At 50.5% G+C, this 17,068-nt stretch overlaps 1 protein-coding gene across 19 annotated transcripts in view; it reads right to left on the reverse strand.

The window, feature by feature from the left end:
• Positions 1-17,068, reverse strand: part of RIMBP2 (RIMS binding protein 2) — a 74,981-nt gene that overhangs the window by 28,325 nt on the left and 29,588 nt on the right. For 8 of the 19 annotated variants that reach the window (XM_063173248.1, XM_063173245.1, XM_063173257.1 and 5 more), the window contains 7 exons: positions 10,869-10,928; positions 10,332-10,361; positions 9,389-9,511; positions 7,817-7,921; positions 4,890-4,940; positions 3,609-3,629; positions 1,380-1,593 (listed from right to left, as the gene is read on the reverse strand). In XM_063173248.1, the coding sequence (XP_063029318.1) occupies positions 1,380-1,593; positions 3,609-3,629; positions 4,890-4,940; positions 7,817-7,918 (388 nt within the window). In that variant the 5' untranslated portion in view covers positions 7,919-7,921; positions 9,389-9,511; positions 10,332-10,361; positions 10,869-10,928. Of the gene's footprint in view, positions 1-1,379; positions 1,594-3,608; positions 3,630-4,889; positions 4,941-7,622; positions 7,641-7,816; positions 7,922-9,388; positions 9,512-9,815; positions 9,830-10,331; positions 10,362-10,838; positions 10,929-17,068 lie in introns of those variants that run through there. The other 11 variants (XM_063173262.1, XM_063173249.1, XM_063173258.1 and 8 more) reach the window with 6 other exon arrangements.

Here is a 17,068-nt window from a genome sequence, read left to right on the forward strand (position 1 = left end):
AACACACAATTTAACCTCTGATTGACCTGGAATAACACATAATTTAACTTGTAACTGACCTGGAATAACAGAATCTAACATGACTGACATGAGTAACACACAATAACACAATATAACATGTGATTGACATGGAATAGCACACAATCCAATGTGTGATTGATTCACATGGAATAACACACAAAGCAATGTGAGATTCACATGGAATAACACACAATTAAACCTGTGATTCACATGGCATAGCACACAGTTTAACCTGTGATTCACGTGGAATAACACAATATAACGTGTGATTGACATGGAAGCTGTTTTTAGGTGTCCTCAGGTAACTCCTGCCTGGCCTTTGTCCTTTCCTGTGAATAATGGATGGTTTACAAAGCACCCGGAGCTGTTGCCTCTGGCAACGGGAGATGGCCTGGTGAAAGTTCAGCACGGATCCTGGGTAAACACTCACTGTGGGCTCTGCTGGGGACTGCAAGTCTAACAACATCAGTACAGATATATATATATATATTTTTGTATTATTACTTTATGGCCTCCATTTCTCTCGAGACTATTTTTTCTTTTTGGGAAGCTTTACTTTCAAATTTTTACAGCTCTGTCTGTCTGTCCATCCCAGGGCTCTGTCTGTCTGTCCGTCTGTCCGTCCCTCCCAGGCCCTCACCTTTTCCGATGGAGGTGGCGATGCCGTTCACCAGCTGTGCCAGGGCTCTGTCTGTCTGTGCCAGGGCTCTGTCTGTCTGTCTGTCTGTGCCAGGGCTCTGTCTGTCTGTCTGTGCCAGGGCTCTGTCTGTCCGTATGTCTGTCTGTCTGTCCCTCCCAGGCCCTCACCTTTTCCGATGGAGGTGGCGATGCCGTTCACCAGCTGTGCCAGGGCTCTGTCTGTCTGTCTGTGCCAGGGCTCTGTCTGTCTGTCCATCCCAGGGCTCTGTCTGTCTGTCTGTCTGTCCCTCCCAGGCCCTCACCTTTTCCGATGGAGGTGGCGATGCCGTTCATCAGCTGTGCCAGGGCTCTGTCTGTCTGTCTGTCCATCTCAGGGCTCTGTCTGTCTGTCTGTCCGTGCCAGGGCTCTGTCTGTCTGTCTGTCTGTCCCTCCCAGGCCCTCACCTTTTCCGATGGAGGTGGCGATGCCGTTCACCAGCTGTGCCAGGGCTCTGTCTGTCTGTCTGTCCGTGCCAGGGCTGTGTCTGTCTATCTGTCTGTCCGTCTGTCTGTCCGTCCGTCCCTCCCAGGCCCTCACCTTTTCCGATGGAGGTGGCGATGCCGTTCATCAGCTGTGCCAGGGCTCTGTCTGTCTGTCTGTCCGTGCCAGGGCTCTGTCTGTCTGTCTGTCCGTGCCAGGGCTCTGTCTGTCTGTCTGTCCGTCCCTCCCAGGCCCTCACCTTTTCCGATGGAGGTGGCGATGCCGTTCATCAGCTGTGCCAGGGCTTTCCCGGGGGGCCCCGGCGGGGCCAGCGAGGAGGAGGAGGAGGAGGAGGAGGTGCCCAGGAGCTCGATGGTGCCCGCCTGCTGCCGGAACCGCTCCAGCTCCCGCGACAGCAGCTTAAACTGCTCGCTCTGCGTCCGGCATTTCTGCTCCAGCTCCCGCACCTTGGCCTGCGGACACGGCGGGACAGGGGAGACACAGGAGTGGGGACAGGCAGCCCCCAGGGTGGGGACTGGCATGGGGATTGGGGATACAGAGCCCCCCAGGGTGGGGATTGGGGATGGGGATTCGGGACAGACAGCCTCCCAGCCAACACACAGCCCCCAGGATGGGGATTGGGGATTCAGGATAGACAGCCTCCCAACCAACACAGAGCCCCCCAGGATGGGGATTGGGGATGGGGATTCGGGACACACAGCCTCCCAGCCAACACACAGCCCCCAGGATGGGGATTGGGGATGGGGATTCGGGACACACAGCCTCCCAGCCAACACAGAGCCCCCCAGGATGGGGATTGGGGATGGGGATTCAGGATAGACAGCCTCCCAACCAACACAGAGCCCCCCAGGATGGGGATTGGGGATGGGGATTTGGGATACAGAGCTCCCCAGGGTGGGGATTCAGGACACACAGCCCCCAAGATGGGGATTTGGGATGGGATTTTGGGGCACACAGCCCCCCAGCTCTGGGGGTGATTCCCTGGCTGAAGGCAGGACCAAGGGCATGGGGGGCTCTGGGGGAGTCTCCAGGTCTGACTCCAACCATGCCAAGAGCAGCGAGGGAACTGCAGCGTGGATGCCCCTTTCTGCAGACCTGCACACTCACACACCAGCTAAATGACAGCCATAATCATGTGTCCATGCCAGGCTGTGCTCTGTGGTGAGCAAACATCACCTTCCTGCATTAAACCCCTCTGGTGCTTAGCTCAGCAGCTGTGCTAACACAGCAAGTCTGGATAGCAATTAAACTCCTTCAGCTGAACCGAGAGCTTGGGCTTTCTAAAGGAAAAAACATTCTCTGTTCGTGTAAAAAACCTGCACATTTTATATGTCAAAAAAACAACCTGTACTACACAGCACCTCTAAAGAGATCCTGGCTGAAGGAAAATGCTGACAGCACCCAGAAGAACCCAAAAATCCAATGTTCTACTGTACAAGGTGGCACTGTTTGTTCTTTTTCTTCTAACAAACACTCTTTAAAATTTAGAGTCAATTTTAAAGATATAATTTCCTTGCATTCATAACACACAAATTAATTTATTTCTGCTAAAGAAATCTCAGGGTGTCCATCTGACTGATTACGAAACCAAGAACAGCAAGAGTCAGACATTGTGGGAGTTTTACACAAACATGAAATGCTTGGGGTTTTTGTCTTTCATTTTTTTGCTGTGGTTTTGAGCAAAGAACAGTCTGAATTCAGACAAAATCCACAAGGCAAAGAACGGTCTGAATTCAGATCAGCCTTGGGTGCAAATATCACCTAAAACAGTCCCTGCATTAGCAAAGAACAGTCTGAAACAATCTGAATTCACATCGGCCTCAGGTGCAAATTTCACACAAAACAGTCCCTGCATTAGCAAAGAACAGTCTGAATTCAGGCAAAATCCACAAGGCAAAGAACAGACTGAATTCACATCGGCCTTGGGTGCAAATATCACCTAAAACTGTCCCTGCACTAGCAAGGAACAGTCTGAATTCAGACAAACTCCACAAGGCAAAGAACAGTCTGAATTCCACAAGGCAAAGAACAGTCTGAATTCAGGCAAACTCCACAAGGCAAGGAATAATCTGGATTCGGACCAACTCCACAAGGCAAGGAACAATCTGGATTCAGGCAAACTCCACAAGGCAAGGAATAATCTGGATTCAGGCAAACTCCACAAGGCAAGGAACAGCCTGAATTCCACAAAGCAAAGAACAATCTGAATTCAGGCAAACTCCACAAGGTCCCAGCCCTGAGGAAAGCACCAAGCCATTGCTGCTGGCATGCTGGTGAGGAACTGGCTGCAAACCAGGCTGAGCTCTGGTTAAACATGCCCAGGCTCACTCCCTGTACAAACAGGACCCTGATTTGGAGGGTTTGGTGCCAGGCAATCATGCCAAGCTTGCACAGCAGTGAATGCACACGGCCATGCAGGGCCAGGCAGGGCTCAGGACAGGGAGAGGAGAATGGGGCCCTGAAATACCTGCATGCTGTCCAGGGTGTTCTGGGTGAAGGGCAAAGCAACAAATCCCAAACACGACACAGTGAACAAAGAGATGTGAAATAAGCAAAGAAATAAAAACAGTTCTGGGTAATTTCTCACATTTCAAAGCAGTCTCTCAAACAGCTACACATGTAAAAACATGCATCAACACAAACAGCACTGCAGAAATCAACACTGCTGCTGATCTGACACTGCACGCGAAATAAAATAATCTGAAACTGCAACAGGCACACAAAACAAAATAATCTGAAACTGCAACAGGCACACAAAACAAAATGCTAACAAATAACGTGCTGGTGGCAATAAAAAGCAAAAGCTTTGGAAATCTTGTTGGGGTTATGCAAATCAGAGGTTGCAGACAAATCAGCTGAATCAGAATTGTGCTCAACTTGAGGGGGTAAATAATCTCCTGCTCGTCTTGTTTCTGTTTTCCTGTATCAAACACTTTGCACCAGGCATGAAATAAAAACTTCAGCTTATAGTCTGGAAGCTAAAACAAACTTAATCTAAATGATGCTAACGAAAGCCTATGAGTAAAACACACCCTGTGGGAATATCAACTTTTATAGACAATAATAAACAATTGCTTTAATTTATTTTTTTTAAAAGTTGATCAATGCACCAGAAAAAATCCACCTTTCACTGAGGCATGGCCAGCAAGTACATACAGAAATTCTGTGGGACGGTAAGACTGGAAATTGCCTTGAGATAACAGCAAATTTCTAAATGAAATATTGCCAATGCACGTGCTATTGTCTATCATATTTTGCACGTTCTTTAAGATATGTACATTAACACTTAGAACCATTCCATGCCTTTTCCTCAGGCAGAAAATGAAGTGTTCTCTCTCCACCTCACCCTCTGAAGGCTTCTGAAGTATCTCAATTCTTTCATCAGGTTTGCAGTTTCTGCTCCTTTGACACGTTGCTTTATGTTTATTAGACAGTATTTAATTAGGAACCCTAGGTAACTGATTGGTATTTGCTGCTGTACTTCCAGCCTAATAAATCAAAGTTCTCATCATTCATCACTCCCTTTAATAGTATTTTACAAAAAATGGTACCAAAAGAGAAACATACATCACTTCCAACAGCTCAGCTTAATGCCCTCCTAACTGAATTATAAATCTTATAATTACAAGGATGCAATTATATCAGAAGAGAAAAAAAATTCCCTCTTTGCCTCCATATTCCCTGAAATGCTCACAGTGATGATTCTGTAAATTGCCCTGCTCAGAAGGGAGAGCCCAGGGGATCTTACCTCTAACAGCTGAACTGCTCCTTCATGTTCCTTCTTGGCTTCAACCTGAGCCTGGGCGGTGGGAAACAGGAACAGAGAGGGACACGGAGGAGGAAGGAGCATCAGGGAGCCACGGCACTCACAGTGAGCACAGCAGCGCCAGCCGGAGCCGTGCCCAGCAGCAGGGCCTGTGCCAGCCCCGACGGGCACCCCAGCATGGCAGGGATGGCTCTGGGGGCTGGCTCTCAGGGCAGGGGCATCTGCAGCGCTGGGAAGCACCACACGCTCTGCTGGGCACCCCCAGATCCAGAAACCCAAACCCACAGATTGAACCACAGACCAAAACCCCAGACCAAAACCATGGACCAAAACCCTCAAACCCAAACTCACAGACTGAAACTACAGACCAAACCACAACTCCAAACCCACAACCCCAAATCCACAGGCCAAAACTACAGACTGAAACTACAGATCAAAACCACAAACCCAAACCCACAACCCCAAATCCACTGACCAAAACTACAGATCAAAACCACAAACCCAAACCCACAGCCCCAAACCCACAGGCCAAAACTACAGACTGAAACTACAGACCAAAACCACAAACTCAAACCCACAACCCCAAACCCTCAAACCCAAACCCACAGGCCAAAACTACAGACCAAAACCCACAAACCCAAACCCACAACTCCAAATCCACAGCCCCAAACCACAGCCCAACCCCACAGGCCCCTGCCCTGCCCTGTGCACCCAGCAGTGACTCTGGTGACAGGACATGGTGCCAGTGGTGCCAGCGTTGCCAGCAGTGCCAGCAGTGCCAGCAGTGACTCTGGTGACAGGGACACGGTGCCAGCGGTGCCAGCAGTGCCAGCGGTGCCAGCGAGCCTGGAGCATCCCTCAGGACACATTTAATCAAACCTGCCCAGAGCTCTGGTAAATGATGACACAGCCTCCATCAATGGCTATCTCTCCTCAACATCAGGCTGCCTTTATTAAGGTTTGCCTCAAGAAAAAGGCAGAGTCCCCATCAACACAAACAATGTTGTGTTCCTCCCTCTGCGCTGAGAATCTGATCAGTCTGGGCAGGTATTAAAAACAGAATGAGCTTTATTTCCATTCAGGATGTGGCAGCAGAGGCTGCAGCAGGGCTGGCTCTGCTCTGAGGTGCAGGTGGGTGGCTCATCAGCCCTTACAAGGTACCCAGGTGTGCTGAGAAATGCCATCCTGTCACTTCACTGCCCAGCTTCCCAATGCCCTCTGGAAACACTTCTTACAGTAAAGACAACTCCAATAAAAACCCCAAAAAAACAAAACAAAAAATTAAAACAAAACAAAAAAACCAAAACCAAAAGGGAAGAAAGAATTTAACACACTGTGTCCATTGGGAGGCCAGCCCTGGGTGAAATGTGAGCCAGCAGCCCCTGGTAAAGCTGGCACTGATGTGCTTTAGCTCCTTAGATAACAGATTTATTTAAAATATTTATCTTGAGCTTGTTGCACTGTGTGGAACACAGATCCAGCCCAACCTGGGCTGTGCCTGGTCCCTGTCACAGCACTCAGATTTGTGCTGCCAGCCCAAAGCAGGATTTATGAGGAGAATGTAACAAAAATCACCAAGAAATGCTCCATCTTCCTTTGATTTCTTTCCTTTGCCAGGGAATTTAAGTCCAAATGTATGAGGCAGTTCTAATAATAACAGCTGAATATAGCTAGAAATGGCATTTTGCAGTGTGCCTAAGTGCACTTATTGAGAAAGACTAAAAGAAAATTAACTGGAAGATTTCATTTGGTCAACTACAGCGTTCTATTTCAAGCACTATATTAGATACATCTTTTATTCTGCTGAGAAGGTCCCTCATGCCAATTCTCTACCAAATTATCATTAGCAGCATTATTTGTGTTTTAATCTAGTCCAGCAATTGGGAGAATCAACATTAGCACTGAGACAATTGCTGCTTTAAGTGACTTTGGCAAGACTGAAACTCAGCATCATGGTTTTTGTATTATAATGAATACTGAGAAATTGCAGTGTGGGGGAAAAAAAGTCTTGAAGTGATCTGTGAATTGGAGAATGCCCTTGAAGTGAGGTGTTTAAGGAACTGTTCAGTTTCTGTGCAGGGCACCAAACCCCTGCCACACAAATGTGGCACGTTCCTGAAAAGGAAGGTAACTGTGATGTGTCAGGACCTTGACAAGACTTCCTTTTCCTGATTTACTGGGGAAAGGTAGAACTGCATGTCCGGGAGAGGAGGCCAAAGACATCCCGCCAGCCATGGATGTGTCAGAGAGAGCATCCACAGCACGCTGGGAATGGCACAGACCTCGGGTTCTGAGTGCCAGGAAATGAGCACTGGGCTCCTTGGTGGCATTGAAGGAATGCACAAGTGTTACCCAGCCAAACACGGAGGGGAGCAATGGAAATGCAAAGGAAACCCGGGGGACTGTGGCACTCCTGTCCCCACGGGGAACAGAAAAGCTCAGCCACAGAGGGGCAGGCTAAGGAGCATCCGTCAGCCCTGGAGCACAGGGCACCCTCCTGTCCCAGGGCTGGGAGCCCCCAGGGCAGGGAGCATGGCTAGGAATCCCTTCGGTCCAGGGGATCCCACCTGTTCCTCTGTCCCTGCAGCTCCTGCTCCCACCTGCCTGTCCCTGTCTCTGTCCCCAGGTACCTTCTGCAGGAGCTCCATTCCTGCCTGTCCCATCCCTGTCCCTGTCTCACCCCAGTCTCCTCCCATCCCCTCCCATGCCCAGTACCTTCTGCAGCAGCTCGATCTCCTGTCTATCCCTGTCCCAGTCCCATCCCTGTCCCCGTCCCATCCCCGTCCCATCCCATCCCCATCCCTGTCCCCAGTACCTTCTGCAGCAGCTCGATCTCCTGTCTATCCCTGTCCCAGTCCCATCCCTGTCCCTGTCCCATCCCTGTCCCTTCCCCTCCCTGTCCCCAGTACCTTCTGCAGCAGCTCGATCTCCTGCTGTTTGGCGTTGAGGACAGCCAGTGCTTGCTCATGCTCCAGCTCCAGCTGTTGCCGCCGCTCCGCAGCCTCTCGCATGTGCTGGGAGGAGGAGGAGGAGGAGGGGACAGCCTTCAGGGACAGCCCTCGGGGAGAGCCCTCATTGACAGCTCAGAGGGGACAGCCCTCGGGGACAGCTCACAGGGGACAGCTCACAGGGGACAGCCTTGAGGGACAGCCCTAAGGGGACAGCCCCAGCCGCCTGCCAGGCCAGGGATGCCCTGCTGCCCACACACCTGCCTGGCACCTGAGAGGCAGCAGGAAACCAGGGTGGGCTGGGGTTTGGTCAGGGCTTCAGCCAAAGGGAGCTCAGGCACCTGGACATCAGCCCTGCCAGGACCCAGGGTCTGACACTGTGCCCTGCCAGGACCCAAATCCACGACACTGCCATGCTCTGACACTGCCATCTCCATTCCTTCATCAGACTCTACGTTTAAAAATCTTTCTGCTAAGCATCCGCATCTGTGAGACTTTCTTGTCAAACTTTCATCCTTCCCAACACCACACAGAGCTCCCAGGAGCTGTGAGGGGTGCTGGGTGCTAACAAACCACAGGATTGTGAGCAAGGCTCCCAGAGGAGCACAGACTGCAGTGTCAGGACACCCTCTGCAGATAGAAATCTTTTCATTACAGGTTAATATTACTCCCCAGCATCCCTGTAGCTTTCAAACACCCTCATATTAAATGGGAGTTAAGAGAGATCTCTTTCTAGATTCTGATCTCTTCCCTGGTGAACCTGGTATTAAAGATTTTTATTTTCCAAATTACATGCTATTCCCACAATAGTGTCTGAGCAGAGGCACAATGCCTTATCTGCAGCACTGAGTTATTGCACACAAACCTGGGAGACATCAGCACTTGGGAAAACAAATGCATGGAGAAAATGGGCAAGAACAGCCCAGAATATCTCTTATTGTCTACAGGAGAGAGTTTTATCAAGCTACAACTCACTTTAAAAGTTTTTTGACAAATCACACAAAGCAAAAGCACATTGACAGTATCTATGTCTGTATAGTATATATTCTATATTGACAGTAGTTCTATCCAGTCACCATAAGCACACACACCTTTGGTTAAACAATGCTTGCTTATTTCAAATACAATACCTGCTTGTGAGCCTTAAACACAATGCACAGAACTCCATTATTAAGCTTCAAACTTCCTAATATCTCACTAGATAAACTTTTCTGTAGCTCAGAGAGTTATTCTAGACAAGTGTTAATACACAGACCATTGTTCTATTTGTCCTTGCTTTTCTACTTTTTAAATAAATTTTCCGCTGACCTATCCCACGGCTGCTGCTTAGCTCCAATCCCAGTTCTGCTGTCTCTGAGGCCTTTTGCAGCTTTCCCAAACCCTCTGATTTAGTGGATTCCCACACAGGAATTTTGTTTGAGACCCTCCCAGTGCCTGGGGTTCCCACTTTTCAGTGCTGGGTGGGCAGGGCTGAGCACCAGGGACCGTGGGCAGAGGGGAGGATGCACCGATGGCATTGGGATCCAGACCCACCTTCAGGACCTGCTCTAGGTTCTCCAGCTTGGCTTGGAGCTGGTGTTTTCCCCCCACAGCCAAATCTCGTCCTCTGGTCACTCTGAGCAGGGTTTCCCGAAGGCGGGCATAGTCTGGTTGTACCTGGGAAATAAAACAGGGTCACTGCCAGACTGCAGGGAATTATTGCCAGACTGCAGTGAAGTTATTGCCAAAACAAACAGGGCCATTGCCAGACTGCAGGGAATTATTGCCAAAACAAACAGGGTCATTGCCAGACTGCAGGGAACTATTGATAAACAAACAGGGCCATTGCCAGACTGCAGTGAGTTATTGCCAAAAAACCAGGGTTATTGCCAAACTGCAGTGAAGTTATTGCCAAAACAAACAGGGCCATTGCCAGACTGCAGGGGCACACCTGGGCACACCTGGCACAGCCGTGCGTTACCTGGCCGTGCTGCAGCGCTCAGGGGCACACCTGGGCACACCTGGCACAACTGTGCGTTACCTGGCCGTGCTGCATTGCTCGGGGGCACACCTGGGCACACCTGGCACAGCCGTGCGTTACCTGGCCATGCTGCAGCGCTCGGGGGCACACCTGGCACACCTGTGCACTACCTGGCCGTGCTGCAGCGCTCAGGGGCACACCTGGCACACCTGGCACAGCTGTGCGTTACCTGGCCATGCTGCAGTGCTCGGGGGCACACCTGGCACACCTGGCACACCTGTGCACTACCTGGCCGTGCTGCATTGCTCGGGGGCACACCTGGCACACCGGGCACAGCTGTGCACTACCTGGCCGTGCTGCATTGCTCGGGGGCACACCTGGCACACCTGGCACAGCTGTGCGTTACCTGGCCATGCTGCAGTGCTCGGGGGCACACCTGGCACACCTGTGCACTACCTGGCCGTGCTGCAGCGCTCAGGGGCACACCTGGCACACCCGGGCACAGCTGTGCACTACCTGGCCGTGCTGCAGCGCTCGGGGGCACACCTGGCACAGCTGTGCGTTACCTGGCCATGCTGCAGTGCTCGGGGGCACACCTGGCACACCGGGCACAGCTGTGCGTTACCTGGCCATGCTGCAGCGCTCGGGGGCACACCTGGCACAGCTGTGCGTTACCTGGCCATGCTGCAGTGCTCGGGGGCACACCTGGGCACACCTGGCACAGCTGTGCGTTACCTGGCCATGCTGCAGCGCTCGGGGGCACACCTGGCACACCTGGCACAGCCGTGCGTTACCTGGCCGTGCTGCAGCGCTCAGGGGCACACCTGGCACACCCGGGCACAGCCGTGCGTTACCTGGCCATGCTGCATTGCTCGGGGGCACACCTGGCACACCGGGCACAGCTGTGCGTTACCTGGCCGTGCTGCATTGCTCGGGGGCACACCTGGCACACCTGGCACAGCTGTGCGTTACCTGGCCATGCTGCATTGCTCGGGGGCACACCTGGGCACAGCTGTGCGTTACCTGGCCGTGCTGCAGCGCTTGGGGGCACACGCTGGCATGCTGCAGGCTCAGGCAGTTCTCCTCCCGCCCAGCATCCTTCAGCTCCTGCTCCTGGAACAGAAACAAAGCGTGTCACACCCTCAGTCCGTGTCACACCCTCGTGTCACACCCTCAGTCCGTGTCACAGCCCCAGGATTTCCATTGAAACCCCTGCAGTAAGGAGAGGATGCATTTGTGTACCCCCAGTGCGTTTAGAAGTGACAGATAAATGTCAGCTTGAAATATTTATATTGCTTGCTCAGAAAAAAAAACCCATTACAGGACAAAGAATGAGTGACTCAAAGGCTCTGGAGCAATAACAGGTGGCAAAAGCCAGAAACTGAGCCAAAGTGTTTAAATTCCAGCCAAGTTCCCTCCCTGGGCCGTGCCTTCTGGAGGCGATCCAGGTCACAATCACTGTCAGGGCAGGAATTCCACAGTGTGGGCTCCAGGGTGTTCCCTGAGGGGCGTGAGAGCAGCAGGGAGCCCTGCAGGGGCTGGGGTCAGCCCTGAGCACCTGCCTGGAGGGGCTGGGGTCAGCCCTGGGCACCTGCACCCAAGGAGCAGGAACGCACAGCCTGCCCAGGGGAGCCCCGAGGAACAGCTCCCGACTTCAGGCTGTGGAACAGCCCCTGAAACAGCCCCTGTGAAACTCCCCCTGATTTCAGGCTGTGGAACTCCTCTGAAACAGCCCCTGTGAAACTCCCCTGCATTTTGCCAAGGATGCTTTCCCACCACCGCAGCTGGTGACTTTCTGTCTAACCCAGTGACTCCTCCCTGGCCAGGATCTGCCTCAACGCCTCCCAGATCAGTTCAATATAAACCTTCAATGAAAAAACCCAGAAGTTAATCCCAGCAGCCCCAGAGCTACACTGCCCTCGACAAGCAGTTTGCACATGAAACAGAGATGTGAAATCATGCCGTGTCCTGTGAGAGGCTGTTTGCTGCCCAGCAGGTGGGACAGTCTGTGTTTGGGATTAGGATGGGCACAGAGATCAGGACCCAGAGCCGTGTTTGGGGTTAGGACGGGCACAGAGATCAGGACCCAGAGCCGTGTTTGGGGTTAGGATGGGCACAGAGATCAGGACCCACTGATGGCTGAGCTGTTGGTGAGCAGTGCTTTCTCCAAACCAAGGAATTCCCACTTTTCCAAGCTCTGCCAGCGAGGAGGGGCCCAGGAATGGCCATGCCAGACCCAGGGTGGGCACAGGGACATTCCACAGCACAGAACATCGCTGGCAGTGGGAGCTGTGGGAGCTGGAAAAGCTCTGAAACCCCCAGTACGTTCCCAGGGGGACAGAGGGCTCCTGGCAGCCCCGTATCTCCCTGCTCCCTCCTGGAGATTGAATAAATAAATAAAGCATTTCCCCATTCCCTGTGCCTGGCAGCAGCACCGGGCTCACCACAGCAGGGCAGCACAGTGCTGGTTTTGGGGCTTTTTGGAGCTGGTTTTTGGGGTTTTCGGGGGGTTTGGGGCTGGTTTTTGGGGTGCCAGAGCCTGCACAGATTTAAGGGCTCACACACCAGCACATATTTCATAGAGCATGAGACAATTCACAAAGAAACAGCCATGGAAAATTAAACATGAGAGACATCAAAAATAAACCGTGTTACCTCATGTATAAGCTGCATCTCTCAAAGTGCAGAAATGAAGGCACAAATGTGCGCTCACAACAGAACAAAAGTGAAAATCCTGCTCTGGATGTGAGGGCTGGCTGCAGAATTCCCAGCAGGAGGATGGCTGTGGTGCATTTAATGCAATCTGACGCCCCAGTCTGGGTAAGGAGGCTCTGCCCTGTGTGCTGCCTTGCTCAGCCACCAATTGTTTTTGTTTTTAAAAACCCTTGCAGCCTGTTCATTTATCCGCAGCTCCTTTCCCTGGATCACAGCTGCCAGAGCTGGGAGGGCTGCGCTGAGCTCTGATCCCCTGGGAGGGCCCTGCTTTGGGAGATGCAGGACAGAACCCAGCCAAGGGACACCTGCAGGGACCCAAGGGGACAATGAGGAACCCTCTGATCTTCCCCCATGTTCTGGCCCTGCAAATGACTCGCTCCAAAGGTCGGGCTCAGCCCCTCCAGCCCATCTTCTGCTTCTGGCAGGGGTTGGAAAGGCAAAGCTGAGTCAGGCCCAGCGGCACAACCGCAGCCCCTGCCACGGCCCCACAGCTGCACAAAAACTGCTTTAACCCCTCCGAGCAGCTGGGCTGGGGCACAGCCTGCACTAAAACCCTGCTTTGAAACCTTTCTGGGCCCAGCTGGGCGGGGACGGATGCAGGCTCTGCACGGTGCAATAAATGCAGCGTGTCCTGCACAGCTGTGCCCATGGGGCGCTGGGCAGGGAGGAACCTTGGGGCAGGCAGGGAGCAAAGGCAGAAAAGGAGGAAAAAGGAGAGAAAAAAGGGGAAAAAACAGAGAGAAAAAAATAAGAAACAGCAGAGGAAAAAAGGTGGGGAAAGCAAAGAAAAAAAAAGGAGAAAAAGAAGATAAAAAAAAGGAGAAAAAGCAGAGAAAAAAAGGGAGAAAAAGCAGAGAAAAAAAGGGAGAAAAAGCAGAGAAAAAAAGGAGAAAAAGCAGAGAAAAAAAGGAGAAAAAGCAGAGGGAAAAAAGGAGAAAAAAAGGAGGAAAAAAAGGAGAAAAAGCAGAGGAAAAAGGAGAAAAAGCAGAGCTGCTGCTGCTGCTGCCCAGGCTGTGCCACACTCCTGTCCATCTGTCTGTCTGTCCCCTCCTGTCTGTCTGTCCCTGCCCAGCTGTGCCACCCCCTGTCCATCTGTCTGTCCCCTCCTGTCCCAGCCAGGGGACAGAGCTGCACAGCCCTGCCTGCCACAGCTCCCACAGGCAGCAAAGTTCACTCACAATAAATGACATTTCATGGAAAGCCATTGCACACAATGAGAAATAAACAAGATAGCCTTACTGTTTTTAGGTGTTTTACTATTTCCATTTGATGCTTCCTCTCAACTGCCATGGTGAAGCACATGTTAGCAAGCAGCACAGGAAAGCAGCTGGACATTTTCTGAGGTTAAAAACTAATGAATTCCTGCAGAGAAACTAACAACGTGAGTGTTTCCACTCCCACCCTGAAGGTAAAGGAAAGCTACACAGGAAACCCTTGCATTTTAAATAAAATCACTCCCCAATTGGATTTGCTCCGTTGTAAAAATAGGAACTTTTCCGTGCAAATGATACTGTTCTAACAAAGGAAAACAAATGCAGCTTTACCCCTCTAATCAGCAGGCTGCATTTAGCACCAGAAACACCACACGAAAATAGCACTTCTTAAAAAGCACTGCTAAAAAAGGGATCAGGAACTGAGCAGCGCCTTGGCCTTGGGAAGCACCAGGGTCCTGCAGGAATCCTGGGGGGAAACACAGCAATTCCTCCCTGCTGCATTTTTATTCCAAAAGAACCCTGCAGGTGACCTGCCCTGCACACCAGCCCATTCCATCGTGGAAAACGTGAAAACACAACAATTCCTCCCTGCTGCATTTTTATTCCAAAAGAACCCTGCAGTGACCGGCCCTGCACACCAGCCCGTTCCATTGTGAAAAATGCGTATTTCATGACTGGCTTTTTGCAAATATTAAAATGAATATTATATGTTAGAAAGTTATGCTGTATTAATTCTCTTAAATAGTGTGTTAAATATAGTTTTAGATTATAACATAATATTAAAATAGAAACTATGCTAGGTAGAATACTTTTTCTAAAGAAGACTCGCAGTGAGACAGCAGCCACAGGACACCTGAATCTTTCAGAGAAAGAGAATTTATTGCTCTTTTATCAGAAGTAATGAACTTCATCCCACCTGGCTCAGCCCTGAAGATGCTGTCAGGATTCAGAGGAAGGAGCTGACACTGCCCAGACAGAATCCTGTGTTTGAATGGAATTTATGCATCATGGATGAGGTGTATGAATATGCAACAGGCTGTTGCTTTTAAGGGTTAATCCTCGGTTAACGCGGGTCCTTTTTGGGCTCATTTTGCCCAGAAAGAGGCTGTGTCTGTTCTGCTGATCCCTGCAATGCAATTAGCCAGACTGGCTCCCACAAACGCCCCTCCCAAGCTTTTCCTCCTTGCCGCGCACAAAGAGCAGCAAACAGGATCAGCTGCTGCCATGGGAACACCGTGCCCAGCAGGTGAAAAACTCACCCGTGGCCCTGGAAAAGGATGGAATGTACAAAACCTGAGCACATCATCAACCACGGCTCAACAAGTGAAAAACTCACCCGTGGCCCTGGAAAAGGATGGAATGTACAAAACCTGAGCACAACACCAACCACGGCTCAACGAGTGAAAAACTCACCCGTGGCCCTGGAAAAGGATGGAATGTACAAAACCTGAGCGTAACATCAACCACGGCTCAACGAGTGAAAAACTCACCCGTGGCCCTGGAAAAGGATGGAATGTACAAAACCTGAGCACAACACCAACCACAGCTCAACGAGCTCCGTGCTCGCCCCAGGACTGGCAGATCCTTCAGTGAGAAATGCAGAGATGCCACTCTGGCACATCAGTAATTCTTCAGCTGTCTCAGAGTAATTTTATCAGGCAGAAACTTATATCAATATATTGCATAAGTTTGGAAATCTCTATGAAAAGTTAAGCCTAATTTTTAGAAGTTACGAGTGACTTGAAAACAGAAGATAATTTTTCATTTCAAGACAGACACGAGAAAAATATGCTGAATAATTTTAAGGATTAGGTGCCAGAAGCATCATTCAAAAACAGCTCTTCATGCTCCAGAAACTCTGTTTTCAGAACAGATAACATTACAGCCTTCAAGTCAGACTGCACAACCCATTTTTCACCTTGTGCTGAGCCAAGGGGGTACACAGAAACACTGAAGAAATTTATGAGAAAAGCACAGTATTCTGGACTCTGCAAAACATCAAGCACAAAGAATCTCTTACATCCTCTATTCCAAATTCTGTTTATCAGAACTGAACAAAAACCACTGTGCCTGACTGAAATAAAGCTCAGGTGTCACCTTTGCACAGCAACCCCCAGAGCCATCCCAGACAACCCTGCACCACCTCTGGCTCTCCCAACCACCAGGCAACCCCAAACCCACGGTGGAAAATCTGTCCATGAAGAAAGAATGGATCCCTCACAAGGTAATTGTAATTCTCTGTGCAAAGCAAAACCTTGGGGAAGGTCTTAAACTACACAAAAAATTTCCAGCACTTCAGACACTCGAGTCCAGATACTGCCAACTGTATTTCTACCTATTATGAATTCCATTAACATAGATTTGAACTATTCAACTATTCCTATTGAACTAATTTTCCATTGTTGCTTATGTTTTCTCATGATATATTTATTTATTCCAAGGAATGCTGAGAGATCTTCAGTTCTCAAGCGAACTAATTAGTTTTAATAAAGCCAGAAGAAATTAGTGTGGGTTAAAAATTAACAGATAAGTTTAAGAGATGCTTCTGGTTCTCAGTGAGCTGAGACAGAAGGTTAATCAAAGGGATTATCAGTTTATCTCCCATTATGAACAAAGATTTTGCAATTAGGCAACATCTACATGAAGGAATCACTGAGTTATGTGCTCATAGGACGGCTATCAGAGGAGCTCAGGAAAAACAACCTGGCAATGGCTCTGTGTGCATCTGCAAGGTCTGGGAGTGGAGGATGGCAGGGAAATTACTGCACACCCTTCTCCTCTGGAGAGGGAGATGCAATCTCCCAGCCCGACCCTGAAACGGGACCGAGCTCCCCAAACCTCCCCGATCAGCAAAAGGAGGGACGGGAGTGGACATTAGAGATGGCCCCAGATGGCCGCATGTTTATGGACACAAATTTCTCCTCATTGGTTCTTTTCCCCAGCCATCAGCTGAAGAACGACCCCTGCCTGCAGAGGAGGCTCCAGCAGAGCCCTGCTCCAGTGACAAATGTGCCCTGAAATGGGGAAAACAGCCCGGGAAAGGCTGGGACTGCTGCTGAATATCCCATATTCAGTGCCAGGGGTGCTGCTCCAAGCGTTCTGATGTAAATGTGCAAAACCCGCTGCAAGTGTGCCAAACCTGCTGCAAGTCTGCCAAACCCGCTGCAAGTCTGCCAAACCTGCTGTAAGTGTGCCAAACCTGCAGTAAATGTGCAAAATCCCTCTGTAAATGTGCCAAACCTGCTCCAAGTGGGCAAAACCTGCTGCAAATATCTCAAACCTGCTGCAAGTGTGCCAAACCTGCTGTAAGTGTGCCAAACCTGC

This window comes from Melospiza melodia, chromosome 20, assembly GCF_035770615.1.
Source record: "Melospiza melodia melodia isolate bMelMel2 chromosome 20, bMelMel2.pri, whole genome shotgun sequence".
Classification (NCBI taxonomy): domain Eukaryota; kingdom Metazoa; phylum Chordata; class Aves; order Passeriformes; family Passerellidae; genus Melospiza; species Melospiza melodia.